This window comes from Triturus cristatus, chromosome 6 (assembly GCF_964204655.1).
Source record: "Triturus cristatus chromosome 6, aTriCri1.1, whole genome shotgun sequence".
Classification (NCBI taxonomy): Eukaryota; Metazoa; Chordata; class Amphibia; order Caudata; family Salamandridae; genus Triturus; species Triturus cristatus.
The window spans coordinates 13,185,014-13,212,404 of record NC_140589.1 but is presented as its reverse complement, the minus strand read 5'-3'; the positions used below and the strand labels follow the sequence as shown (position 1 = coordinate 13,212,404).

The 27,391-nt window shown below is 50.9% G+C and overlaps 1 protein-coding gene across 3 annotated transcripts in view; it reads right to left on the bottom strand.

Moving 5' to 3' along the window:
• Positions 1-17,265: 17,265 nt before the first annotated feature.
• Positions 17,266-27,391, bottom strand: part of LOC146813645 (uncharacterized) — a 43,947-nt gene continuing 33,821 nt past the window's right edge. For 2 of the 3 annotated variants that reach the window (XM_085610123.1, XM_085610122.1), the window contains exons 8-10: positions 25,447-25,582; positions 21,021-22,261; positions 17,266-19,055 (exon numbers count right to left, since the gene is read on the bottom strand). In XM_085610123.1, the coding sequence (XP_085466249.1) occupies positions 19,033-19,055; positions 21,021-22,261; positions 25,447-25,582 (1,400 nt within the window). In that variant the 3' untranslated portion in view covers positions 17,266-19,032. The remainder of the gene's footprint in view (positions 19,056-21,020; positions 22,262-25,446; positions 25,583-27,391) is intronic. The other variant, XR_014962882.1, reaches the window with a different exon arrangement.

Below are 27,391 nucleotides of genomic sequence, written 5' to 3'. Positions count from 1 at the left end.
AGTCCCCACCCATCGCTGCGATCGAACTCCCTTTAGATTTAGTTTGATACTCTTGAAGGTTGGCCTTCCCTTTAATATGTGTATGGTCACATGATCTACCCACGTGTTGCTGTGATAATGCTCCTAAGCAAAGCACTTCTCACTTTATATTGTTTTGTCCTCTATGTGGAGAACCTAGACGCTCATATTTCATCCCCGTTTCATGTAGATCAAATGTGAGTACACAAGGAAGGCTCAGGGCCGGACTGGCCGTAGCAGGCACCGGGCAATCCCCCGGTGGGCTGCACGGGTGAGGGCCGGTTTTGGTTCCCAGTCCGGCCCTGGGAACGCTTGATGTTTTTACAGACGCTTTGTATGAGAGAGACGTACTCTGCAGCGACGCATTTTATTAGCAGATCTCCAGCTATTATGAAAGGGTATGAGGTCCTTCTTATGAGTTGACCCATTGGTCCTGTTATTATGCTGCTTTGATCGTCTTCTGAAATGTGTATCTCTGATTTTAGCTGGGAAATGTCTTTTTATTTATTTATATATGTATCTATAGATTGTATGGCTCTTTGCTGAAAAAGATTTGTTTTGATTGGCACCATTTTAAGGGGGCTGCGCTAGGAATAAATGTGTTTATAAAGAGGGCGGGCCCCACTAAATGACGATGGGTTTAGGGGTTGGTTTGCAGAGTGTGGGACCTATTTGAAGTCACTGGGACGCACTTGTCTTTTTTGAAGGATGAAAATGTTACAAAGCAAGGGGCGCGTCCCAAATGAGGGTATGTTGAGAGGTTTGAAGTGGTTTCATATCACCAGGACACTGCGTTTCTAACCCTGAACTTATATTTTATAAATTATTATTTTCAAGCGTATTAATCCATTTGGTTCACTGGAAGACTATAGCGCCCAAAGTGTACTCATTTTTTTTAAATGATTTTTTTTTGCAGAACACCCAGGACTGGAAACGTTTTGAGTAATCTAGTCCTCATGTATTTATTATGTGACCTTAGGAGAGATCCATGACCTTAAGGCTATCCATTGTATTGTGACCTTAGGGCTATCCATTGTATTGTGACCTTAGGACTATCCATTGTATTGTGACCTTAGGGCTATCCATTGTATTGTGACCTTAGGGCTATCCATTGTATTGTGACCTTAGGGCTATCCATTGTATTGTGACCTTAGGGCTATCCATTGTATTGTGACCTTAGGACTATCCATTGTTTTGTGACCTTAGGACTATCCATTGTTTTGTGACCTTAGGGCTATCCATTGTATTGTGACCTTAGGGCTATCCATTGTATTGTGACCTTAGGACTATCCATTGTATTGTGACCTTAGGACTATCCATTGTATTGTGACCTTAGGACTATCCATTGTATTGTGACCTTAGGGCTATCCATTGTATTGTGACCTTAGGACTATCCATTGTATTGTGACCTTAGGGGAATCCATTGTATTGTGACCTTAGGGCTATCCATTGTATTGTGACCTTAGGGCTATCCATTGTATTGTGGCCTTAGGACTATCCATTGTATTGTGGCCTTAGGGCTATCCATTGTATTGTGACCTTAGGGCTATCCATTGTATTGTGACCTTAGGACTATCCATTGTATTGTGACCTTAGGGGAATCCATTGTATTGTGACCTTAGGGGAATCCATTGTATTGTGACCTTAGGGCTATCCATTGTATTGTGACCTTAGGACTATCCATTGTATTGTGACCTTAGGGGAATCCATTGTATTGTGACCTTAGGGCTATCCATTTTCCTTTGCAGCCTCAGCTAGAGCGTGCCTGTGTCAGGTTAGATCTGGATGATTCATTTTAGGGCCATGTTAAATGGTGGGTCCATTACGATTCTCATTGCGACTTCAGGAGAATCAATGTCTACTGTGAAATTAAAAGTTTTAGTCTGTAATGTGAGAGCGCCGGAATCCAGTGGGAGCTAAGTGGCTGGGTCAGATTACAGAGGAGTGCAGGGCAGCATGACTTAAAAGAAGAAACCCTGTCTGTCATTTGACATGAAGGGTGGTGTATGTGAAGTGACCTTGATTGTAGAGAGAAGGGAGAGTCTGTCAGTAGGCATCAGATAGCACAGCACCACCTGCTCATCAGTGCACCACCTCCTCATCAGTGCACCACCTCCTCAACAGTGCACCACCTCCTCATCAGTGCACCACCTCCTCATCAGTGCACCACCTGCTCATCAGTGCACCCCCTCCTCATCAGTGCACCACCTGCTCATCAGTGCACCACCTCAGCACCAGTGCAGCACCACCTCAGCACCAGCGCAGCACTAATGCAGGACCAGCATAGCACCAGCACAGTACAACCTCCTCATCAGTGCAGCACCACTAGTGCAGCACCACCTCAGCACCATCTCAACATCAGCACAGCACCATCTCAGCATCAGCACAGCACCATCTCAGCACCAGCACAGCACCATCTCCGCATCAGCACAGCACCACTTCCGCATTAGTGCATCACCACCACAGCACCACCTCAGCAGAAGTTCAGCACCAATGCATCACCACTACAGCATCAGCGCAGCACAACCTCATCATGACTCAGCACCTTCTGAGCACCAGCTCAGCACCACCAAGCACCATCTTAGCTTGACTCAGCACCATAGCATAACTCAGCACCACCTCAGTATCACTCAGCATCACCTCTGCACCAGCACACCACCACCTCAGCATCACTTCAGTCTCCCTTCAGAATCTGGCATCTGTTGATTCTCCCCTAGTCTTCGTCCGCTGCTAGTGTTGTAATTCAGGTACCTTTTTACAACCTCCATTGTCTCGTTGTTTACGTCCCGAACCCCTAAAAAGAAAAAGCATTAAAAATGCAATAGGTCTCGCCTTTTATTAAGTTAAAGCCATTTGCTTTGCTATACAATACCATTAGCAAAGCAAATGGCTTTAACTTAATCAAAGGCGAGACCTATTGCATTTTCAATGCTTGTTGTTTCTTCCTGGCATCCAGGCACTGCCCCGTGAACACACTGTTTCTTTGTTGATGCGCTGTCCGCTGAGATCCTAAATCAACCCTAAGTCAGAAGGTAAACTCTTTGACTAGGAGAAGCCAGGTTGGTGAATCCAACCAGCGCTCCACCTCTGTCAGCCCCAAACCGTGCCTGGGTCCCGGTCCACCACGACCCTTGACTATCATTGGCTTCTTGCTGCTATTTCTGCTTAAAACGTTAAAATTTAATCTCTCCGGTTCCCCTTCTTAGAATTTTTTCATATTGTTTATTAAATGATAATCTATTTCTTTAATTCATTTTGGGATTTTATTGCTTCTCATTTTGACTTTATTAATGTTTTAGTACGGCATAGATACTTTGCGAATTTTCTCTAAGTTACGCCTGTCTGCTCGGTGCCTTAGCTCCACACCAGACATAGTAGCAGCCCTGCCTCCGGACTATGCGGCCATATGGCACAATAGACAGGGCAACACGAGTGGTGGGGTGGGTAGCAATATTATACAACTGACAATTGGGGATAGAAACGATTGTCTCCGAAAATATCGAGGGTGCAGATATTCTGGGAGCCAAGATCTCTCTCTAAACAACCTGTCTTGCCCTAGTTGTGGTGTACCGTCCCCCCCTCCACCTCCTCCAAATTCATTGAGCGATTTACCGAATTAGTGACGGACCTTCGTTCCCGATACCAATGCATCATGGTTACAGGGATTTCAATCTTCACTGGGACCGGGTTCCCAGAGACTCGCATGTAAAACAACTGGATGATGCATTTGCTATCCTGGAGGCCAACCAACTCGTTAAGGCTCCGACCCATGACACCCTTGACCTAGTCTGGACCACCCATCCCTCAGCTAGTTTGGTAGATATCAGCCCCTGCGCCCGGTCCGATCACTTCCTGATCAGATGTGCGATTCCGCTCGAAGCCCGGTCACCCCCCCACCCCCTGAATGGAAAGTCCTGCGCGGGTGGAAGAAAATAAAGGAATGTGAGCTTGTGGAGACCCTACATAATTCAGCAATAGGAAGGCCAGTACCAGGTAATCTCGACCATGTTCACTACCCACAAAAAAGCCATCATATACAGGAAGGCGGACTACCATGAATCAAGGATTCTGGCCGCCGACAATCAACAGAAGGAGACTTTTCGGATTATTACGGAGCTAAAACAGCCACAAGAACAGAAACTCCCAGCTCGCTCCGAAGACTGCAACAAGTTTCAGTCTTACTTCCTACAAAAAGTCACTGTCCTCCTGTCGGTCATCCACCATACCCCCGCTGTTCACATTCCCCCAGTGAATGCCCCCAAACTCCTCACCTTACAACAAACCCCTCTCCGCTTTTGCAAAATTAAATCACAACTCTTTGAGCCTCCTTCTGGCCCGCACTAAATCAGGGTCACCCGCGGACCCCTGCCCACCTAGAGTATTCCGCATGGCACTTCCTGGATTAGAGAGCGAGGTCCTGAACCTATTAAATCGGTCCCTCAACGCCGGCCAAGTCCCGACTAACTTCAAAGAGGCAAGAGTCATACCCCTGCTGAAAAAACCTGGTGCCAATACAAAGAATTTCAAAAATTTCAGGCCTATTTCTCAGCTCCCTTTTCTGGCAAAAGTGCTGGAACAACATGTGCTGATAACCCTAGCTCTCCGCCTAGAGAGCAACCACCTCTTTCATACGAAACAGGCTGGTTTCCGGGCCCCCCCACAGCACTGAACTGGTCATGTTGGCAGTCCTGGACGAACTTAGATTGATGGCCGGCAGAAAGAAGCCTTGCGCCCTGGTCCTCCAGGACCTGTCCACGGCATTTGATAGGGTCAATCACAACCTACTCTTGTCACGGATTAGGGAGCTAGAGGTCCAGGGGGTAGCCTTTCAATGGCTGGCGTCCTTTCTGTCAGGCCTCAAAGGATCCAACTTGCCGACCAGGTATTCCGATGCGGGTGAGCTAACGTGCGGTGTCCCCCAGGGATCAGCACTGTCCCCCCTTCTTTTCAATGTATACCTCCAGCCCTTGGTGACCGCATTGTCCTGTATGGAGTGCCAGGTCTTCAACTACGCGGACGACACACAGATCCTCATCCAGATTGACAACTCCCCTATGGCACATATTCGATTGCAGAATGTCCTAAAATTCACTGTCATCTGGATGACCGCCAACCACCTCAAAATCAACCCCGATAAAACGAGATTCTGGCCATCATCACGAACGCTAACCCCTGGAGTGACCTTTTTGGCCACAAGAACTTGGTCCTGCCCCTGAGCCCGCCCCAGCTGTAAATAGTTTGGGTATAAAAATAGACGCCAAACTTTCTATGTCCCACCAGGTCTCGACCGTGGTGGGGACATGCGTCGGCCTGCTGAGATCGCTGCGAAAACTGGGCCCCCTACTCTCATTCACAGCACTCCATATGGCAGTGTCAGCTTTGTTTCCCGCCTAGACTACGGGAATTCCCTATATCTGGGCCTCCCGGAAAAACTGCTGACTAAACTCCAGGTAGTCATGAACGACGCTGCCAGACTGGTTTTCAGGCTCCCAAGGCGTGCCCACGCCAGCCCCCTGTTGCAGCAGCTTCACTGGCTCCCGGTTAAGCAGAGAACCAGACTCAAGGGGCTTTGCATAGCCCACAAAGCCATCTATGGTCAGGCCCCAGCATATATTAAGGAATGCTCCGGGACGGTCGCTCCGGTCCACTGGTGTGGGCTTGCTGGCCTGCTCCCGCTTCTTGACCTCCTCTATGTAAATGTAAATGTATGGATACTTGTATAGCGCACGACTACCCGGAGGCCTCTCGGCGCTTGTACGAATACCGCTGTGGAACCCATCCTGGCTTTCCCTGTGAGGCGTCCACTCCTGGGCACCCCCAAGGTGGAGGCCAGGCATCCTTAGCATTGTGGGGGCCGTTGTGGAGATTAAGCAAGCTATTGCCCAGAGTTGCAGAGTGGGACTCCATGATTGGAATAGGCACTGAGGCGAGAATTATCAGGTCCGTGGAATTTTTGAGCCCAAGACCCGCCGAGGCGGGGAATTGAACCCTGGTCCCGGGCTAGACCTCTGCATCAGGGTCTGCCGCTCTAATCACTGAGCCACACTTCTCCAGGGGGCAGAGCCTTTTCTACTACGATCCCACAACTCTGGAATTAACTGCCTGCTGGGCTCCGCAAAGAGCCTGATCTCCACACATTTAGGAACAAATTAAAAACCCTCTTTTCTACCGAAGCCTGGGGCACAATCTAGGCCAAGTCAGGGCGCACACTCTCTGAGGTGCCACGGTTGGGCTCTCTTGCTATGCGCTTAGAGACCAGTAGTTGATAATGCGCTATAGAAATCCCAATAAACATTAATATTAACATTAACATTAGCTCCCAGGAGTTGAGCTCAGGGTTAGTTAGTGACTTTCGTAGTTCACTCTGACCTAAATTGTGATTATTCCTTGAGATGAGTACTCACACCCTCAGCTAAGAGCCCAAATCCTTACAATGCCCTGGGGTCAGGGTGTGCCTACCCAGCCCCTCTATGACCTCTTGAATAAAAGCTGCCTGAGCCAATCAGAAGGCCCCAGTTTTAAAAGTATGGCCCCGCTCGACAAAATTCCAGATATTTTTAACCCCTTCATGCCAAACCCAAGCACGTCTTCAAACACATATTTCTCAAAAATGGCTGAAGGGATTTACACCAAATCACAAAAAGCACACTTTCTGAGTAAAGTTCAAACTTTTGGCCAGCTTTGGTGCAATTCCGTTTGTTTATTTTCTATATCGGAGAGTTTCCTCTGGGAATTAAAATGGGATATTAAGGTTTAGGAACCCCACGCTCCACTTTTTCTTGGCCCCCACTTGACAGATCAGTTCAAAACATTTGAGGAAGAAACTGAGGTGGAAGGTCTGTTTTTTGGAAAGTTTCTTAAGGATTCGTCACATGGCACCAAAGTAGTAAGACAAAAAATGCTCTGCCTATGGAAACTGAACGAACTAGAACTAAGAAGCGGTGTTTATATGTATCAAGATACGTATGTCTCTTTACGTTTAGCGTTCAGAGATTCCCCGTATCTGCCAAAGCATAGAGAGTTGGGTCTAGAGAGTTATTGCAAAGGTGCATCGTTTCACGATTGCAAGTCATGGTCACTGTTCCAAGGAGAAGTTACTACTCTGTGTTGTAGAGATCGACTACAGCTGCCAGCCTCTCCGACCCCAGAAGCAACGACGCACAGTCCTGATTCCTGTGACTCTTTGCTCTCCCTCCTTACTTTCACATCCCCCTGCTTCTACCATTGGCTCGCACGTTCTAGTACACGTGGCCACTGCTGGAGATGGTGAGAGCTGGAAAATAAAATTGCTTCAGTTTCATGAAGTGCACCAGGTTAGTGCAAAACCTGTCAAAAAGTGAGTGAAGGAGTGTGTAAGATGCTGTACCAGTGACAAATGTTTATTTATCCTCTGAAGCCCAAGAACTCATCCGCGGAATCCCGCACGCTCCTCGCTCAGCCCGACACTCTTCAACATCTACATGACTCCATCCATACGAACTCACACTATAAACATCCTCACACACGCTGACGACACTCGACTGATACTGTCCCTCTTGGACACAACACCCAACACTTCGAACAAGTTCACCATATGCATGATCGAAGTGGCCACCTCGATGAAATCCAACTGCCTCCAACTGAACTTGGACAAGACCAAAGTGGTGGACTTGGGGAAAGATGGCTTGCCATGGGACTCCATCTGGTGGCCCACAGACCTTAGACCCACCCCCATGCCTTACTCACAAGCAAGAAACCTCAGAATCATCATCGGCAGCAAACTGGACATGGTCGCCGAAGACAACACAGTGGCCTCGTCCTGCTTCAACACCCTATGGATGATGAAGAAAATCTTCAAGTGGCAACCAGACAACACCAGGAAACCGACCCCCCAAGCCCTCCTCGCCAGCAGGATAGATTATAGAAACACTGTCCGCAGGGAAAACAACCAGCTCACCAGAAGACTGCAGCGCGTCCAAAACACAGTCCCTAGCTATTAATGTAAGTCTGGCCCTGTTTAAAGCTTTCACCTCAAACAGTGCACGCCCTGTGTTTTTCTTGCATAGGTGTGTTAGTCTTTTAATTTTTCTGTCATTTTACAGCTTTTCTTTCATTCCCTACATTTTCATGAATTTTTACCACCTACTTTTGACTGGTGCTCTTTTAAGGTGCCTTTTTAAGGTGGTATTTTCCACAGTTGTATAATGACATCTCATACTTGTAATTGGATGTAATTTACCACCTTCTGTTATTTTTCGCATGTGGTAAATAACGCATGCGTTAAATAGTTAATGCAGTAAAATAGCACACGTGGGCTCCCGACATGCAGTATTCAGCAAACGTGAAAATAACACGTGTTTCTTAACTTGTGATCATACGATTAGTTAAAGTCATGCGTTGTCTACCCTGCATGCGGTAATTACCACTACACATAACTCATAATCAGCGCCTCAGTGCACCTTTGCCCCTTCTCGGGTGCATTATTTGGGGGGTGCTTTTTACAGAAAAGGGAGATCAGTGTCAGAATCTAGTCGAGGCGCCTGCCTGGACTACAACTCCCACGTTTCCGTGGGTTTTAACTACAAATCCCAGAAGCCCCGGCCGCCGGAAGGATATAGCGTGGCGAGCCCGGTAGGGAAATCGTTCGTGATTCAAGTGGACTTGGCGGGAGACGGAGACGCCGAGTTCAGTGCATACGTACCCGGAGGCTGCACGAGACGCGGCAACCGCAGAAGAGCGGATCCAGACTCCCGAGTTAGGGAGAGAGGATTCGTTTGTTTGGAGAGCCCAAGGTCAGAGTTTTGAGACGAGCGAGACGCTCGGGCAGGTACCAGGGAATAGGCTGGGGTGCTGGGGAGCGAAGTCCGGGGCAGGGTCCTGTGTTCTCCCTGAGAGAAGGGGAACAGGCTGACGCCCGCTTACATCTACGACACCTGCAAGGGGCGGAGTGCGAGGGAGGGAATTCCTCCTCATTGCCGTCACAAAGGTAGCGGAGACCGTTGAGCAGAATAAGGCATACAACGCGGACGGCAGTAGTTCACTCCTATGCCCTCCCGTGTTGATAGACTTGGATGGACGATTATGAACGTGGATATACGTTGGTGTATATGGAGCAATATATACCTCACATAGCTAGACTTTATTGATCCCTATTTTTCAAAAGAGCTTCTAGTGTGGTGTATTTGACAGGAACATACCTGGAGAGAACCCCGCAGGAGATGATTAATGTTGGGCGTTTCACTTTCTAAGGAGGGTACGTGACTGTCACCTCATACTTAGATACCTCTTAGGTGGACGAGGGGGCAGTGTTCTCTAACCCTTGTTTTTGTGTTCTGTAGGGGAGGAAGGTTCAAGGAAGGAACGCTGCGGTATAGCCGCTCTAAGGTACTGGCTCAGGTGAAGCTCTGTTCTTTAGTGAGATACATTGAGAGTAGAAAGTATTGTATTTACTAAACTGTGTGCTTTGTTTTTCAGCTTCCCTTCCCTGCTGCCCCTTCCTTTCCCTCCCTGGGTTTTTCCCCTTTTAGGGGTTTTTTCCCTCGCCGTATCCACCAAACACCCTGTACGTATTTGACCACCAGGGTGTTTGGCAGGTCCGGAGGTGGAGCTTATCACTGCGTATGGATCCTGCGGAGTGACCACGTGACAGAATCACAAACCCACGAATTACATTCTGCCCGGTTCATTTCGCAGTGATAATGGCATCCATGGAGGAGGTGTTATGTGCTTTATTCTTGGTTCAGCAGGAGCTGGCGGCGGCTAGAGCTGAAACAAGTGCCCTAAAAGACAAAGTAGAACAGTTAACTAGAAACCCTTTCAGTGCCTCTACTCCTGCTTCCTCCATACAGGTAACGGTGCCCCCACCCATTCCTTTGGCTACCCCAGAGAGGTTCTCTGGAGACCCTCGAAAAACGCAGGTTTTTCTAACGCAGATACTGTTACATTTTTCATGTAAACCTGCTTCTTTCCCCACCAATCATTCCAGGGTGGCTTTTACCATCTCCTATTTGGCGGGGGATGCGGCCAATTGGGCTGTGCCGCTTGTACGGTATAACGACTATATCTTGTCGGACTGGGCTGCGTTTAGAACAGAGTTCGAGAAGGTCTTCGATAGAAGGGCCACCACTTTTTGTGTAGACAAAGAACTCATGGAATTGAGGCAGGGGAAAGGCGAGCTGATTACTTATTTGACCTCTTTTAATAGACTGGCGGCTGAGGCCGAGTGGCCGGAGGAAAAACGAATGTCCCTTTTTTATCAGGGGTTAAAGGAGGATCTGAAGGACGTGGTGGCGCAAGTAGATCCACAGCCACAAACGTGCGTGGATATGATCAACCTGGCGTTACGACTAGACAGTCGCATGACGGAGAGAGGGAGCAGCAGGAGAAGATGGGAGAAAGGGACAGTTGGTTATGACAGGCCCCCAAGGAAGACCGTGGGAGGGTCAGAAGGCAGTCCGGAACCCATGGAGATAGGTGCCCTTCGTGCTCCGATAACGAAAGAAGAGAGGGAAGTCAGGCGGACTCAGGGCCTTTGTATGTACTGTGGAAAAAGGGGGCATTATGTTCGGGAGTGCCCCTCCAAACCCAGGAGTACGGGGGTCAATAGATTCAAGAGAGTAGCGGTATCTTCCTTAGCCCCTGACATGGGGCTGTCTGAGGACCAAAAACCTGGGGTTGAGAGAGGACCCGAGTGGAAACTCACATCGCTTTGTACACGAGACATAGGGGAAACCGAGGCACATCTAGTCATAAGTATGACGCTCGAATGCGAGAGCAATTTAGATAAGGTGTGGGTGATGCTAGACTCCAGAGCGACAGGCAATTTCATCGACGAAGGCCTAGTGTCCCGATTAGCGTTACCCCGTGTTCCGAGAGAGAACCCGGAAGAGGTGTTAGCGGTAGACGGACAGCCATTGAAGTCAGGCCAGATAACGGAAAGAACACCAGAGGTGGGTCTATCGGTGCTGTTGCAGGGAATCATCCATGCGGAGAGGTTGTCGCTAAACATCATAGCGGCCCCACAGTATGAGGTCATCTTGGGCATGCCATGGCTATGCCTACACAACCCTACGGTTGATTGGAGAAATAAGAAACTCCTGTTTTCATCCGAATTTTGTCAGGAGCATCTTTCGCCTAGTCCTTCAATACATATCGCAGCCTTGGCCACCCCTTACTTGGCGGCTACTGCAGCAGAAACCAATGTACAACTCCCTAGGGAATATAGCGGATTTGGAGACGTGTTTAGCGAAATCAAGGCGGACACTCTGCCCCCGCATAGGGAGTATGATTGCCGCATTGATTTGGTAGAAGGGGCTACTATCCCTTCATGTAGAGCGTATGCCTTGTCTGTTCCAGAAACAAACCATCTAAAAGAATACATAGACCATTACCTCAAATTGGGCTTTATTAGACCGTCTCGCTCCCCTGCAGCCTCCCCCATCTTCTTTATAGCAAAGGCCAATGGAGATCTGAGGGCATGTGTGGATTACCGCGTTTTGAACAAAAACACCGTACGTAACCGTTATCCTGTACCGCTCATCTCCGTGTTGCTCGACCAGGTGAGGGAGGCCAAGATCTATACCCGGTTGGATTTACGGGGGGCCTATCACCTGGTCAGGGTACGTGAGGGGGATGAGTGGAAGACGGCGTTCAAGACGCTGTATGGTTATACGAGTATTTGGTCATGCCCTTTGGGCTTTGCAATGCCCCGGCGGCTTTCCAATATTTTATAAACGACGTGTTAAAAGATTATGTGGACCGTTTTGTAGTTATGTATATCGATGATATACTGATATACTCACGGGATGAAGCTAGTCATACCAAACACGTAATGAAGGTATTGGAGAGGCTGCAAGAACATCAATTGTATGTAAAGTTGAGTAAGTGCGTGTTTGGGGTGCCGGAGGTGGAGTTCCTAGGAGTGAATCTCAGTGCCAAGGGATTGCAGATGTCAGATCGGAAGGTCAGGGCGGTGCAGGAATGGCCAGCCCCAAAGAACGTGCGGGAAGTGCAAAGTTTTTTGGGGTTTGCAAATTACTACCGCCGTTTCATCGCACAGTTCTCGCAGACTGCTGTCCCAATAACCCGACTGTTGAAAAAGGGGGTACACTTTGTATGGACTAAAGAGGCAGAAGAGGCTTTTAAGACCCTAAAAAGAGCATTCACCACGGCTCCGGTGTTAATCCATCCGGTGCTGGAACAACCCTTTGTAGTGGAAGCCGACGCTTCGGAAGAAGCGATAGGGGCTGTATTATCCCAGAGGGATACATTCACCGGTCGCCTCCATCCGGTGGCTTACCTGTCTAGCAAGTTGAGCCCTGCAGAGCTCAACTACACAGTAGCTGAAAAAGAGTTATTAGCAATCAAACGAGCATTCCAGGAGTGGAGGCACTACCTGTGGGGGGCCCGCCATGCGGTGACGGTGTACACCGACCACCGCAATCTTCAGTATATGTCCTCGGCGAGGCATCTGACGCAACGACAAATGCGCTGGATGCTTTTTTTTGCCGAGTTTAATTTCATGGTGACATATAGACCAGGAATAGATAACCGTAAAGCAGACGCCTTGTCCAGGCAAGGGATGCCAGGAGAACAAACAGAGGGGATCCCGCAAGCCATTATACCGGCAACCAGGGTGTTATGTGTGGTTAGGGCCGAGAGGTTCCTGGATATTGTGAAGAAGGCCAAGTCAGTGGGGGCTTGGGAACAATGGGCTGCCAGTAAAGCGGGACGGAAGGTGAGACAAGGGTTGCCTTTTCAGGGAGAAAGTTTGTATCTGCCCACCAGGGAACTACGAAAAAAGGCATTTGTATGGTGTCACGTAATGCCCTTGGCGGGACATCCAGGGACTACAAAGACAGAACGTCTGCTACACAAGTACTTTTGGTGGGAAACCTTGGGTGAGGATGCACGGCGATGGGTGACTGAATGCGATGAATGTGCCAGAGCCAAGGGGGAGAACGTTAAGAGGAAGGGCTTACTAACGCCCATGCCCACACCTGATCGCCCATGGCGGAACATCAGTCTGGAATACATAACAGGATTGCCCCTGGATCAGGGGTGTACAGCTATCCTGGTGGTGGTTGATAATCTAACCAAGATGGGTAATTTTATCCCGTGTACCACTCTACCCACAGCCAGCCAGACCGCCCAGATGGTGGCGTCTCAGGTCATACGTTTACACAGAGTCCCGCAGGTGATCGTGTCCGATAGGGGCCCACAGTTCATTGCACGTTTTTGGAGAACTTGGTGTCAGGCCCTGGGGGTTGAAGCAGCTCTGTCCACAAGCGTTCACCCGCAGACGGATGGTCAGACGGAAAGGCTGAACCAGACCTTGAAAAAATACTTGCGATGTTATTCCCAGAAAGCGCAGGAATCGTGGGTGGATCTGCTATGGATGGCCGAGTTGGCTTATAACAATGCCTGGCATAGCTCAACGGGAATGTCCCCTTTTAGAGCCACTTACGATTATAACGCCCGCTTCTTGCCCATCGACATCCCTCCAGAAGTGGACAACCAACCCAGCTTGAGGGAACGCCTTCGTGCCTTGAGAAAGATGCATAGGGCCGTGCACACACACTTGGTAAAGGCAAAAGAGACATACAAGCGTTGGGAGGACAAACACAGAACTCCAGGTCCTCAGTTTCAGGTAGGAGAGAAGGTGTGGCTGTCCACCAGAAACCTTCGGTTCAAGATGAGAAGCATCTTTCATCCAAGATTTATTGTCCCCTATCCAATAGTGCGACAGGTCAATCCCGTTGCTTACAAACTAAAGTTACCAAACACTCTACGGATCCATCCGGTGTTCCACGTTCAGTTATTGAAGAAGGCACTAACATCCCAAAGGAGAACACCCCCGCCAGTGAAATGCGAAGAAGGGCTGGAATACGAAGTGAGGTCCATAAGGGACTCCAAGATGCGCAGAGGGGTGCTATGGTACTTAGTGGCATGGAAGGGCTATTCGGAGGAGGAGGACTCTTGGGAACCTTGGTACAACGTGCATGCACCAAGGGCCGTCGCTTCCTTTCATCGGAAATTCCCTTCCAAACCTGGGCCTAGAAGGCGCAGGGGAGGAGGACGTACTGTCAGGATCTAGTCGAGGCGCCTGCCTGGACTACAACTCCCACGCTTCCGTGGGTTTTAACTACAAATCCCAGAAGCCCCGGCCGCCGGAAGGATATAGCGTGGCGAGACCGGTAGGGAAATCGTTCGTGATTCAAGTGGACTTGGCGGGAGACGGAGACGCCGAGTTCAGTGCATACGTATCCGGAGGCTGCACGAGACGCGGCAACCGCAGAAGAGCGGATCCAGACTCCCGAGTTAGGGAGAGAGGATTCGTTTGTTTGGAGAGCCCAAGGTCGGAGTTTTGAGACGAGCGAGACGCTCGGGCAGGAACCAGGGAATAGGCTGGGGTTCCGGGGAGCGAAGTCCGGGGCAGGGTCCTGTGTTCTCCCTGAGAGAAGGGGAACAGGCTGACGCCCGCTTACATCTACGACACCTGCAAGGGGCGGAGTGCGAGGGAGGGAATTCCTCCTCATTGCCGTCACGAAGGTAGCGGAGACCGTTGGGCAGAATAAGGCATACAACGCGGACGGCAGTAGTTCACTCCTACGCCCTCCCGTGTTGATAGACTTGGATGGACGATTATGAACGTGGATATACGTTGGTGTATATGGAGCAATATATACCTCACATAGCTAGACTTTATTGATCCCTATTTTTCAGAAGAGCTTCTAGTGTGGTGTATTTGACAGGAACATACCTGGAGAGAACCCCGCAGGAGATGATTAATGTTGGGCGTTTCACTTTCTAAGGAGGGTACGTGACTGTCACCTCATACTTAGATACCTCTTAGGTGGAAGAGGGGGCAGTGTTCTCTAACCCTTGTTTTTGTGTTCTGTAGGGGAGGGAGGTTCAAGGAAGGAACGCTGCGGTATAGCCGCTCTAAGGTACTGGCTCAGGTGAAGCTCTGTTCTTTAGTGAGATACATTGAGAGTAGAAAGTATTGTATTTACTAAACTGTGTGCTTTGTTTTTCAGCTTCCCTTCCCTGCTGCCCCTTCCTTTCCCTCCCTGGGTTTTTCCCCTTTTAGGGGTTTTTTCCCTCGCCGTATCCACCAAACACCCTGTACGTATTTGACCACCAGGGTGTTTGGCACGTCCGGAGGTGGAGCTTATCACTGCGTATGGATCCTGCGGAGTGACCATGTGTCAATCAGTTCCCAAGGAACAATTGGGAATCCTTCACCCAAAACTAAGAAAGAAGTTAGGGCCTTTTTAGGATTAATTGGATACTACAGGAGAATCAGACCCTATTTAATTCCTAAATAAATCTGTTTGTACTCAGGTCTCTTGGGGAACCTCGCAGGAAGACTCCTCGCGAGTTACCCTGTTCTGCGGCGTCCCCTTATCCCTCATCCATTTTGGTTCGGCCTGACTGCAGTTTTGGCACAAGGACAGGAGGCTGCAACACACCAGGTCATATTTATCAGTAGGAAAAGTTTGGACCATGAGGTTGCCTATGCGCCCATAGAGGACAAGCATTGGCAAAGTCAACGGGTCGCACCTATGCAAGATCAATTGGATTTTATTTTTTAGCCATGTTGAACAGCAGTGGGGCTACATGGCTGAGCGTAAACAAAAAAAATCTATAACGTGGTCAACCCTGGCTGTGGCACGGCGGTTTTTTATTTTACTTGTAACCATGCTGCACAGCAGCTGCACCTCTGCACAACATGACTAAAAAATACATCGCTGAGGCCAAACAGCTGTCACGTATGCGAGAGCTGTTTGTCTTTGTCGATGTGTTTTTTTGTGGAGGGTGGAGTGTGGGTGGGACGGGGAAAGCAACAGGTGGTAGTGAGATCATGGTGGGTGTCGGGGACAAGCAAAAACTGGTAGTAGGGTGTTAGTTGTGGGGAATGTATGACGGTACAATGCATACATTTACAACGCAGTTTTTACATCGCAACATCCTTTACAACGCATTCTTTTACATCGCATGCCATCACATCGCATTTTCAGAAACTACCTTTACAACGCATTCCATTACATCGCATTATACCTTTACAACACATACCATTACATCGCATTTAAGGTAAGTGTTCAATAGTAAAGACGTAATAATTACTATTCCCACTCCAGGGAGTGCAACAGCAGGGTAAGTGTTGGATAGCGTAGGGGTAAAAATTTACTATTCGAACTCCAGTGAGTGCAACAGTAGGGTAAGCGTTGGATAGTGTAAGGGTACTATGCGTTGTAATGGTATGTATTGTAATGACTTGCGATGTAAGCCTACGTTGTAGTGACATGCATTGTTATGATATGGGATGTAATGGCTGCGTTGTAATGACATGCGATGTAAAGGATGTTGCGATGCAATGACTGAGTTGTAAAGGTTGTTTCCCAGTTATGGGTGTCACAGGGCAAGTAACAACGGGGGGGGTCAAGCAACAACGCAGAGAGGGAGGCAATGACGACCGAGCAAGCAACGATGTGGGAGGGGACACGCAACAACGGGCAAGCATTGACGCAGGAGGTGGATGGGAGAACAAGCAACAACAACGAGTGGGGAAGAAGGGAAAAAAGTATCTCAATCCCAGCACAAGGAGAGGAAGACGCTAATAACAAAAAGCAATCAGTACTTAGTCCATGCTCCACAGAAGGGAGAAACAAACGAAGAGAAAGTGAAACCAGCATGCACTGATGAACAAAGAGCCAGCAAATAAGAGTGACAATGAAGCCTACAGATGATAAGCAGTCGGTGGGCTTCAAGCCCCCTTTAAGTTAACGCCTCACAAGCTAAAGCACAGGTGCAGGCTCAGGTGATACCTTAAAAGTGCCTGGCTTCCAAAGGGGCAGTCTGTGCACTACATTATTACTTGTTCGCAAGGTATTCTGTCAACTTATAAACCACACTCCTGTAAGCTGGTTCACCAGCCAGAAGGGAAGTAACAGGCAGGTATTGCGTCGGTCTGCACCCGCTAAGCCCTATTCATGTCCGGGGTTACCCCCTCTCCCACCCCCGGGGTCCCAGCAGAACTTAGGTGGGCTTTCGGTAAAAAATGGCACTGCTGAAATACTATAGCTAATGGGAGCCTATATGGAGTGACTCAGGGCTAGACAGACATGAGTGGCTGGAAATATGTTGGTTTTTGAGAGAAGTCTGTTCCCTTTGACTGCTGACCAGCACTTGGCGAGGAAGGAACGGGGCGATAACCCAATAAGGACACAAGTATTAAAAACAAGCTATTATTTATTATAGCTTTTCTTGATTGTCAAAGAGGTATAAAATGCACAATAAAATACATAAATATATATCCAGTATAAAAATGTACTCCTTCATAAAAATAAGTTAAAAAATAGATAATTAATGCGTCATTTTCAGTTCTAAATAACAATGCATTGTACAAGACATTCTGGTAGGGGGCATTCTGCGTGCGAGATGACAATATTCCCTCATTCGCACGCGGAGTGCTTCGTAATGTTACAGGTTGTACTTGGGAGGAGCCCTCAGCCCTGAGAATTGTTGGAGGGCACTGAGGGCAGCCTCCTTTCGGGCATCAGACTCAGTTGCTGACAGCTGCTGGAGGGGGCAGACATGGGCCCTCAGAGCTCTGTTCATGGGACTCTCTTCTCAGGCCTCACAGAGGGTCCCCAGATCTCTGTGGACGACAGTCTTCCACCAGGCGTCACGCAGGGTCCCTCGGAGCTCTGGTTAGGGGGTCTCACACAGGGTCCCTCAGAGCTCTGTTCATGGTACTCTCTTCTCAGGCCTCACAGAGGGTCCCTCAGAGCTCTGTTCATGGGACTCTCTTCTGTGGACGACAGTCTTCCACCAGGCGTCACGCAGGGTCCCTCGGAGCTCTGGTTAGGGGGTCTCACACAGGGTCCCTCAGAGCTCTGTTCATGGTACTCTCTTCTCAGGCCTCACAGAGGGTCCCTCAGAGCTCTGTTCATGGTACTCTCTTCTCAGGCCTCACAGAGGGTCCCTCAGAGATCTGTTCATGGGACTCTCTTCTCAGGCCTCACAGAGGGTCCCTCAGAGCTCTGTTCATGGTACTCTCTTCTCAGACCTCACAGAGGGTCCCTCAGAGCTCTGGTTAGGGGTCTCACTCAGGATCCCTCAGGTCTCCGTCTATGGTAGTCTCACACAATGACCCTCAGAGCTCTCTTAAGGGCAGTCTTTTCACATGCCTCAAAGAGTGTGTCTCAGAGCTTTGAGGAAGGTAGTTTTATTAGGGGTATTTCTCCCCTCCTTAGGCTCCATGCAGTTACTCAGCCCTTCCTCTGTGGATCCGTCCCCTGACTCCATGGAGGTCCCTCCATCAGTTCCCAGACTCCATAAAGGGCTCTCAGTCCGTCCCCAGACTCCAAGAAGGGCCCTCCAACCGTCCCCAGACTCCATGAATGACTCTCCATCCGTCCCCAGACTCCATGAATGACTCTCCATCGGTCCCCAGACTCCATGAAGGGCCCCCCATCCGTCCCCAGACTCCACGCGGGGCTCTCAGTCCGTCCCCAGACTCCATGAAGGGCCCCCCCATCCGTCCCCAGACTCCATGCGGGCCCCTCAGTCCGTCCCCAGACTCCATGAAGGGCCCCCCATCCGTCCCCAGACTCCATGCGGGGCCCTCAGTCCGTCCCCAGACTCAATGAAGGGCCCTCCATCCGTCCCCAGACTCCATGCAGGTCCCTCAGTCCGTCCCCAGACTCCATGCAGGTCCCTCAGTCCGTCCCCAGACTCCATGCGGGGCCCTCATCTCATAGGTCTGATCTAGAGAGAGTCTTTCTGGTTCAGAAGCTCTGGGTCTCGTAGCTGCCTCCGTCAGCAGGGGAGGGGCAGTATTCTTTCCACAGTCACGCTGGGGTGGGTTCTGGGATAGTCCCATCAGAGCTCTCTCGTCAGCCATCTTTAATGGTGTGCTCCAGGAATGGCGTTCACTGCACCCACACCATGCCCCGCAGAGACCCAAGCACCAAGGTCGAGACTGGCAATGTGCCATACAGCTCGAAGCGGGTAAGCCTCAGGCTTAGTTCAGAACATGGACTCTTCACCACCTGCCAAGAAAAGAGACAGGAAGACATCAATGCCAGAAGCCAGCCACGAAGAGAGATAGGAGGTTTGTGTAGGTATACAGACTCCCCACACACACAGCAGCACCCCACAAAGAGAGATGGGGAACTGTGTGTGGGTATACAGACCCCCTCCACCCACACACACAGCAGCCAGCCCCCACAAAGAGGGATGGGGAGCTGTGTCTGGGTGTACAGACCCCCCACACAGACGGCAGCATCCCACAAAGAGATGGGGACCTGTGTGCCTCTAAAGCTGTTTACTCTTCTCTGGACTGTGTCACTTCTCTCAATTGTTCTAGAGATGTGCCTAAGACACTCTTTCCTAGACGGTCTCTCTTCTCTCAATCCTTCTGGAGAAGTGCCTTAGACTCTCTTCTATGGACTATCTTACTTCTCTCCATCCTTCTAGAGATCTGCTTTGGGATTCTTATCTGGACTGTCTCTCTTCTCTCAATCCTTCTAGAGATGTGCCTTAGGCACTCTTCACTGGACTTTCTTTCTCCTCTCTGTCGCTCTACAGATGTGCCTTAGACTTTCTTCTCTGAGCTGTCTCTCTTCGCTCAATCCTTCTAGAGATGTGCCTTAGACACTCTTCTCTGGACTGTCTCTCTCCTCTCTGGACTGTCTCTCTCCTCTCTGTCCTTCTACATACGTGCCTTAGACTTTCTCCTATGGACTATCTTACTTCTCTCCATCCTTCTAGAGATCTGCTTTGGGACTCTTCTCTGGACTGTCTCTCTTCTCTCAATCCTTCTAGAGACGTGCCTTTACACTCATCTCTGGACTGTCTCTCTTCTCTCAATCCTTCCAGAGACGTGCCTTGACACTCTTCTCTGGGCTGTCTCTCTTCTCTCAATCCTTCCAGAGATGTGCCTTTGGCACTCTTCTCTGGACTGTCTCTCTTCTCTCAATCCTTCCAGAGATGTGCCTTTGACACTCTTCTCTGGGCTGTCTCTCTTCTCTCAATCCTTCCAGAGATGTGCCTTTGGCACTCTTCTCTGGACTGTCTCTCTTCTCTCAATTCTTCCAGAGATGTGCCTTTGGCACTTTTCTCTGGACTGTCTTACTTCTATCTGTTCTTCTAGAGATATGCCTTAGACACTCTTCTCTGGCCTCTCTCTCTTTTCTCAATCCTTCCAGAGATGTGCCTTGGCACTCTTCTCTGGACTGTCTCTCTTCTCTAAATCCTTCTAGAGATGTGCCTTGTACAATCTTCCCTGGACTCTCTCTCTTCTCTCTGTCCTTCTAGAGATGTGCCTTAGACTCTCTTCTCTGGACTCTCTCTCTTCTCTCTGTCCTTCTAGAGATGTACCTTCAACACTCTTCTCTGGACTGTCTCACTTATCTCAATTCTTCCAGAGATGTGCCTTAGGCACTCTTGTCTGGACTGTCTCTCTTCTCTCAATCCTTCTAGAGATGTGCCTTAGACACGTTTTTCTGTCCCGTCTCTCTTCTCTCAATCCTTCTAGAGATGTTCCTTCAACACTCTTCTCTGGACTGTCTCTCTTCTCTCAATCCTTCTAGAGATGTGCCTTAGACACGTTTCTCTGTCCTATCTCTCTCCTCTCAATCCTTCGAGACATGCACCTGCACAAGAGGACACCCTTGCAGAGTTGTCACCAGTGGGAATACCCTGATTTCTGCTCATGAAAGATCTCACTTTGACCCCATATTTCCATCTCTCTGCACCCCCTTTGCACTCTAGAAGGGTGCAGATCATAGGGTGAGGTGCCCAAGAGCCTCTCCACTGCCCTGGCCCCCAGAACCATCTCCCCACATTCTAGCACCCCTAGAGCATGACTTGTTTTTAGGTACCATCTTTCTCTGACCACTCTTGGAGTTGGCCTCAATCCCTTTTTGTTCATCCCACCTCATCAGGGGACTTTCCTGCCCATTCCCTCCAGACCAGGGTTGCGTGATCTATGTCACCTCCTCACTGCCCCTTACCGTGATGAAACGCGAAGTGCAGACAGTCGTTGAGTGGATACGCCTCAGAGGTGTAGCTTGGTGGAGTCATGAACACTTCAGGGGCGCTCCTTACACATGCAAGGGGGTGTCCTTCCGGGCAGGGGGCCTCTATGGTGGAACCTTCAGGTGTGTAAAGGCTCAAAGTGCAAGAGCTCCCTCTCTCCTCCACTGCCACTGGGGCACTGGGCTTGTCCACCTCGTTGCAGAGGTCCATAAGGATGCTGGTAATGGCACTTTCATCTAGAGTTGGGTTCTGGTCATCGCCATGGTGTCTTCTCGTAGAGGTTCCCCAACCACTCGGAGAAGCCACCACTTGGAGTCCTTGGTGGGCCGGCCTGCTGTACACAGAGAAGCTTTCCGCCATGCACCTCAGCTGGGAGGCCAAGAGGCTGATTTCCTGCAACTCGTGGTCCATATACTGGGGCCTTCCACTGCCGGGTGGAGAAGCCCTGAAGTTGTGCACTGTGGTGTTCATGCTCTGCTCTCCTCCCAGTTCCTGGTATGCATCATGTGGTGAAGTGAATGGAGCGGGGAGGCCGTGGTCTCCTGGAGCTGAAAGGAAGCCCTCAAGCTCTCCTGCACTGTTTGGGTAGAAGTCTGACTCGGCCACCAACGTGTCCTCCTCATTGGGACTCAGCAGAGAGTCGGGGACCAGGGCATGGAAGAGGGATGAGAAGAAGGTGCTGGAGTCCTCTTTTACCAGGATGGGCTCCACCATGGTGTAGGCAGTGATGCCTTCCAGTCTGTCAGCTGCAGCAGCCGTCCTGACTGGTGGCAAAGGGTCTGTGAGATCCTGCCGGGAATACATGTCTGGGCTGTAGTGAGTGGGGAGGTCCCAGGACTCTGCAGGAAGGGCTGCTGTGTCAGACCAGGGGGAGTCAGAGCTGGTCAGCCCCGAGAGACCAGAAGCGTCGGATTCTGGGGTGTATGGAGGGGTGAAGGCAAAGGATGTGTCCAGGCAAGGATTTTCCGTCTGCGTCTGAAGGGACGAAGTTTTGGGGGAGACAGTGGGGCTGGTCTGCAGCGCTCTCGCACGCTTGCTCTCTCGGTCCTCGGAGGTGCCCTTCCGCTTGAGGGTCCCTGGAAGTGTACCCCGGTTGTTGTGGTCGCTCCTCTCTTCAGGCCTGGACTGCTGACCTCCTTCCATTGATGAGCCAGTGGTGGTCTTCCAGACGTTACTGGTCAGGTGCTTCGGACCCAGGTAGCAGGCCTCTTCTGCACTGTTGGAACAAGAATAATTGACTATGAGAGGCAGTTCACTCGGAGACAAAGAGATGCACAAAGAGGGGGTCACAGCGCCCCTCGACCTTTGGCTACATCTTATGAAATGAAATGAGATTTGTCAAAGTGCACACATACCCGAAGGCGTCAAGGCGCTACAAGACTAGGTAATTCAGGTGAGAAAAGAGCAAAAAAGAATGTTCTATGCAATGTCTGGAGATTAGTGAGTGAAAAGCCAGTTGTCAGTGCTTTTCTAAAGGAGGCATGGGAAACCAGGCTAGAGAGCTGTTGGGTGAGAGAATGGCATGGGAAACCAGGCTAGAGAGCTGTTGAGGGAGAGAATGGCATGGGAAACCAGGCTAGAGAGCTGTTGGGTGAGAGAATGGCAAGGGAAACCAGGCTAGAGAGCTGTTGAGGGAGAGAATGGCATGGGAAACCAGGCTAGAGAGCTGTTGAGGGAGAGAATGGCATGGGAAACCGGGCTAGAGAGCTGTTGAGGGAGAGAATGGCATGGGAAACCAGGCTAGAGAGCTGTTGAGGGAGAGAATGGCATGGGAAACCGGGCTAGAGAGCTATTGAGGGAGAGAATGGCATGGGAAACCAGGCTAGAGAGCTGTTGAAGGAGAGAATGGCATGGGAAACCGGGCTAGAGAGCTGTTGAAGGAGAGAATGGCATGGGAAACCAGGCTAGAGAGCTGTTGGGGGAGAGAATGGCATGGGAAACCAGGCTAGAGAGCTGTTGAGGGAGAGAATGGCATGGGAAACCAGGCTAGAGAGCTGTTGAGGGAGAGAATGGCATGGTTAACCAGGCTAGAGAGCTGTTGAAGGAGAGAATGGCATGGGAAACCGGGCTAGAGAGCTGTTGAGGGAGAGAATGGCATGGGAAACCAGGCTAGAGAGCTGTTGGGGGAGAGAATGGCATGGGAAACCAGGCTAGAGAGCTGTTGAGGGAGAGAATGGCATGGGAAACCAGGCTAGAGAGCTGTTGGGGGAGAGAATGGCATGGGAAACCAGGCTAGAGAGCTGTTGAGGGAGAGAATGGCATGGGAAACCAGGCTAGAGAGCTGTTGGGGGAGAGAATGGAATGGGAAACCAGGCTAGAGAGCTGTTGAGGGAGAGAATGGCATGGGAAACCAGGCTAGAGAGCTGTTGGGGGAGAGAATGGCATGGGAAACCAGGCTAGAGAGCTGTTGGGGGAGAGAATGGCATGGGAAACCAGGCTAGAGAGCTGTTGGGGGAGAGAATGGCATGGGAAACCAGGCTAGAGAGCTGTTGGGGGAGAGAATGGCATTGGAAACCAGGCTAGAGAGCTGTTGAGGGAGAGAATGGCATGGGAAACAAGGCTAGAGAGCTGTTGGGGGAGAGAATGGCATGGGAAACCAGGCGAGAGAGCTGTTGGGGGAGAGAATGGCATGGGAAACCAGGCGAGAGAGCTGTTGAGGGAGAGAATGGCATGGGAAACCAGGCGAGAGAGCTGTTGAGGGAGAGAATGGCATGGGAAACCAGGCTAGAGAGCTGTTTAGGGAGAGAATGGCATGGGAAACCAGGCGAGAGAGCTGTTGAGGGAGAGAATGGCATGGGAAACCAGGCTAGAGAGCTGTTGAGGGAGAGAATGGCATGGGAAACCAGGCTAGAGAGCTGTTGGGGGAGAGAATGGCATGGGAAACCAGGCTAGAGAGCTGTTGGGGGAGAGAATGGCATGGGAAACCAGGCTAGAGAGCTGTTGGGGGAGAGAATGGCATGGGAAACCAGGCTAGAGAGCTGTTGAGAGAGAGAATGGCATGGGAAACCAGGCTAGAGAGCTGTTGGGGGAGAGAATGGCATGGGAAACCAGGCTAGAGATCTGTTGAGGGAGAGAATGGCATGGGAAACCAGGCTAGAGATCTGTTGAGGGAGAGAGTGGCATGGGAAACCAGGCTAGAGAGCTGTTGAGGGAGAGAATGGCATGGGAAACCAGGCTAGAGAGCTGTTGGGGGAGAGAATGGCATGGGAAACCAGGCTAGAGAGCGGTTGAGGGAGAGAATGGCATGGGAAACCAGGCTAGAGAGCTGTTGGGGGAGAGAATGGCATGGGAAACCAGGCTAGAGAGCTGTTGGGGGAGAGAATGGCATGGGAAACCAGGCTAGAGAGCTGTTGAGAGAGAGAATGGCATGGGAAACCAGGCTAGAGAGCTGTTGGGGGAGAGAATGGCATGGGAAACCAGGCGAGAGAGCTGTTGGGGGAGAGAATGGCATGGGAAACCAGGCTAGAGAGCTGTTGGGGGAGAGAATGGCATGGGAAACCAGGCTAGAGAGCTGTTGGGGGAGAGAATGGCATGGGAAACCAGGCTAGAGAGCTGTTGAGGGAGAGAATGGCACACCTTGGCTGTAATCTCACTTACCATCAAGGAAAACATCTTTCATATCACTAATCATTTTGACACCGTTGGACGAATCTGCACAAAACTTCTTCAGAAATGTATTTTTCTTTTGTGATGACTGAGGTATGACTCACGCGTGTACATACATGCACCTGTGTGACCTAACATGTGTGGGGGCGTTTTTGTTGAGAACAGATGATGGCCCTGGGTTATGAAGGCTTTGCTATGACGTAAAGTGACGCCAAGCAGCCCCCGGTGCTTATTATCCGACACCAGAGATGTTTTGCGCCGCAAAGCGGCTCTTTTCTTGGCCCAAATACAGCTCGCTGCTGCTTGGCGTTGCTTCACATCACAGGGGCATCCAAGGGTTTCACTGGGCAGATCAGCACATGCACGCATATCTTGGCGATAGCCGGACTCAATCAAAAAGGGCTTTGTAAAGCACGCTACTCGCCCGTGAGGGTCTCAAGGCGCTAGGGATGGGGGGGCTAAGCTGGGCATCAAAAGCTCCTGCCTACTAGAAGCAGGCATTAGAAGGGGAAATGTGTTTATTTCTCATACAAATAAATCTATGCATGTACGTGTGCTGCATAGCACAGCACACATCCAAAGCATGGGACACTTCTGAGTTTGTCTAGGCATAGGAAGCTGGAATGTAAGAGTAGACATCCTGTGCTAAGAACCGTACACACACTTGTGCACCACGGCACGAGGCGGCCCTGTGTGAGCACCAGCGCAAGGGGTGACCAGTCTCTGTAGCTATGGTCGATGTCTCTGAAAGGGTGTGTACACTGTGTGTGAGCGTGTGTGCGTGTGAGGTCTCACCTGAGGATCCGGTTCGTACAGCCAATTGTCTGCCCATGGCTCTCTCTTGTTGCCGTGACCTGTACCCACGTGTGGGTCAGTCCTTCAGACAGCATCCGCACTACAAACTTCACTTCACCAGAGCCACCGCCTCGCACTGTGGACAGAAGGAAGGGGCACAGATGAGGCCTGAGCAGTCTGCACATCAAGGTGTGAGGGTCAGGGGGTAGGGGCGAGGAGAGATGAGCACAGGTGAGGGTTGCAGCGGTCTCACAGACCAAGGTGTCAGGGGATAGACGCGAGCAGAGATGAGCACAGGTGAGGTCTGCAGCGGTCTCACAGACCAAGGTGTGAGGGTCAGGGGTGTAGGGGGCGAGGAGAGATGAGCACAGGTGAGGGCTGCAGTGGTCTCACAGACCAAGGTGTGAGGGTCAGGGGTGTAGGGGGCGAGGAGAGATGAGCACAGGTGAGGGCTGCAGTGGTCTCACAGACCAAGGTGTGAGGGTCAGGGGTGTAGGGGGCGAGGAGAGATGAGCACAAGTGAGGGCTGCAGTGGTCTCACAGGCCAAGGTGTGAGGGTCAGGGGGTAGGGGGCGAGGAGAGATGAGCACAGGTGAGGGCTGCAGCGGTCTCACAGATAAAGGTGTGAGGGTCAGGGGTGTAGACACGAGGAGAGATGAGCACAGGTGAGGGCTGCAGCAGTCTCACAGACCAAGGTGTGAGGGTCAGGGGTGTAGGGGGCGAGGAGAGATGAGCACAGATGAGGTCTACAGCAGTCTCACAGACCAAGGTGTGAGGGTCAGGGGTGTAGGGGCGAGGAGAGATGAGCACAGGTGAGGTCTGCAGCGGTCTCATAGACCAAGGTGTGAGGGTCAGGGGTGTAGGGGCGAGGAGAGATGAGCACAGGTGAGGGTTGCAGTGGTCTCACAGACCAAGGTGTGAGGGTCAGGGGTGTAGGGGCGAGGAGAGATGAGCACAGGTGAGGGCTGCAGTGGTCTCACAGACCAAGGTGTGAGGGTCAGGGGTGTAGGGGGCGAGGAGAGATGGGCACAGGTGAGGTCTGCAGTGGTCTCACAGACCAAGGTGTGAGGGTCAGGGGGTAGGGGCGAGGTGAGGGCAGCAGCGGTCTCACAGACTAAGGTGTGAGGGTCAGGGGGTAGATGCGAGCAGAGATGAGCACAGGTGAGGGTTGCAGCGGTCTCACAGACCAAGGTGTGAGGGACAGGGGGTAGGGGCGAGGAGAGATGAGCACAAGTGAGGGCTGCAGTGGTCTCACAGACCAAGGTGTGAGGGTCAGGGGGTAGACGCGAGCAGAGATGAGCACAGGTGAGGGCGACACGAGCAGAGATGAGCACAGGTGAAGGTTGCAGTGGTCTCACAGACCAAGGTGTGAGGGTCAGGGGTGTAGGGGCGAGGAGAGATGAGCACAGGTGAGGTCTGCAGTGGTCTCACAGACCAAGGTGTGAGGGTCAGGGGTGTAGGGGCGAGGAGAGATGAGCACAGGTGAGGTCTGCAGTGGTCTCACAGACCAAGGTGTGAGGGTCAGGGGGTAGGGGCGAGGAGAGATGGGCACAGGTGAGGGCTGCAGCGGTCTCACAGACCAAGGTGTGAGGGTCAGGGGGTAGGGGAGAGGAGAGATGGGCACAGGTGAGGGCTGCAGCGGTCTCACAGACCAAGGTGTGAGGGTCAGGGGGTAGATGCGAGCAGAAATGAGCACAGGTGAGGGTTGCAGAGGTCACATAGACCAAGGTGTGAGGGTCAGGGGTGTAGGGGTGAGGAGAGATGAGCAGAGGTGAGGTCTGCAGTGGTCTCACAGACCAAGGTGTGAGGGACAGGAGGTAGGGGCGAGGAGAGATGAGCACAGGTGAGGTCTGCAGTGGTCTACAGCGGTTTCACCTACCAAGGTGTCAGGGTCAGGTGTGTAGATGCGAGGAGAGATCAGTACAGGTGAGGGTTGCAGAGGTCT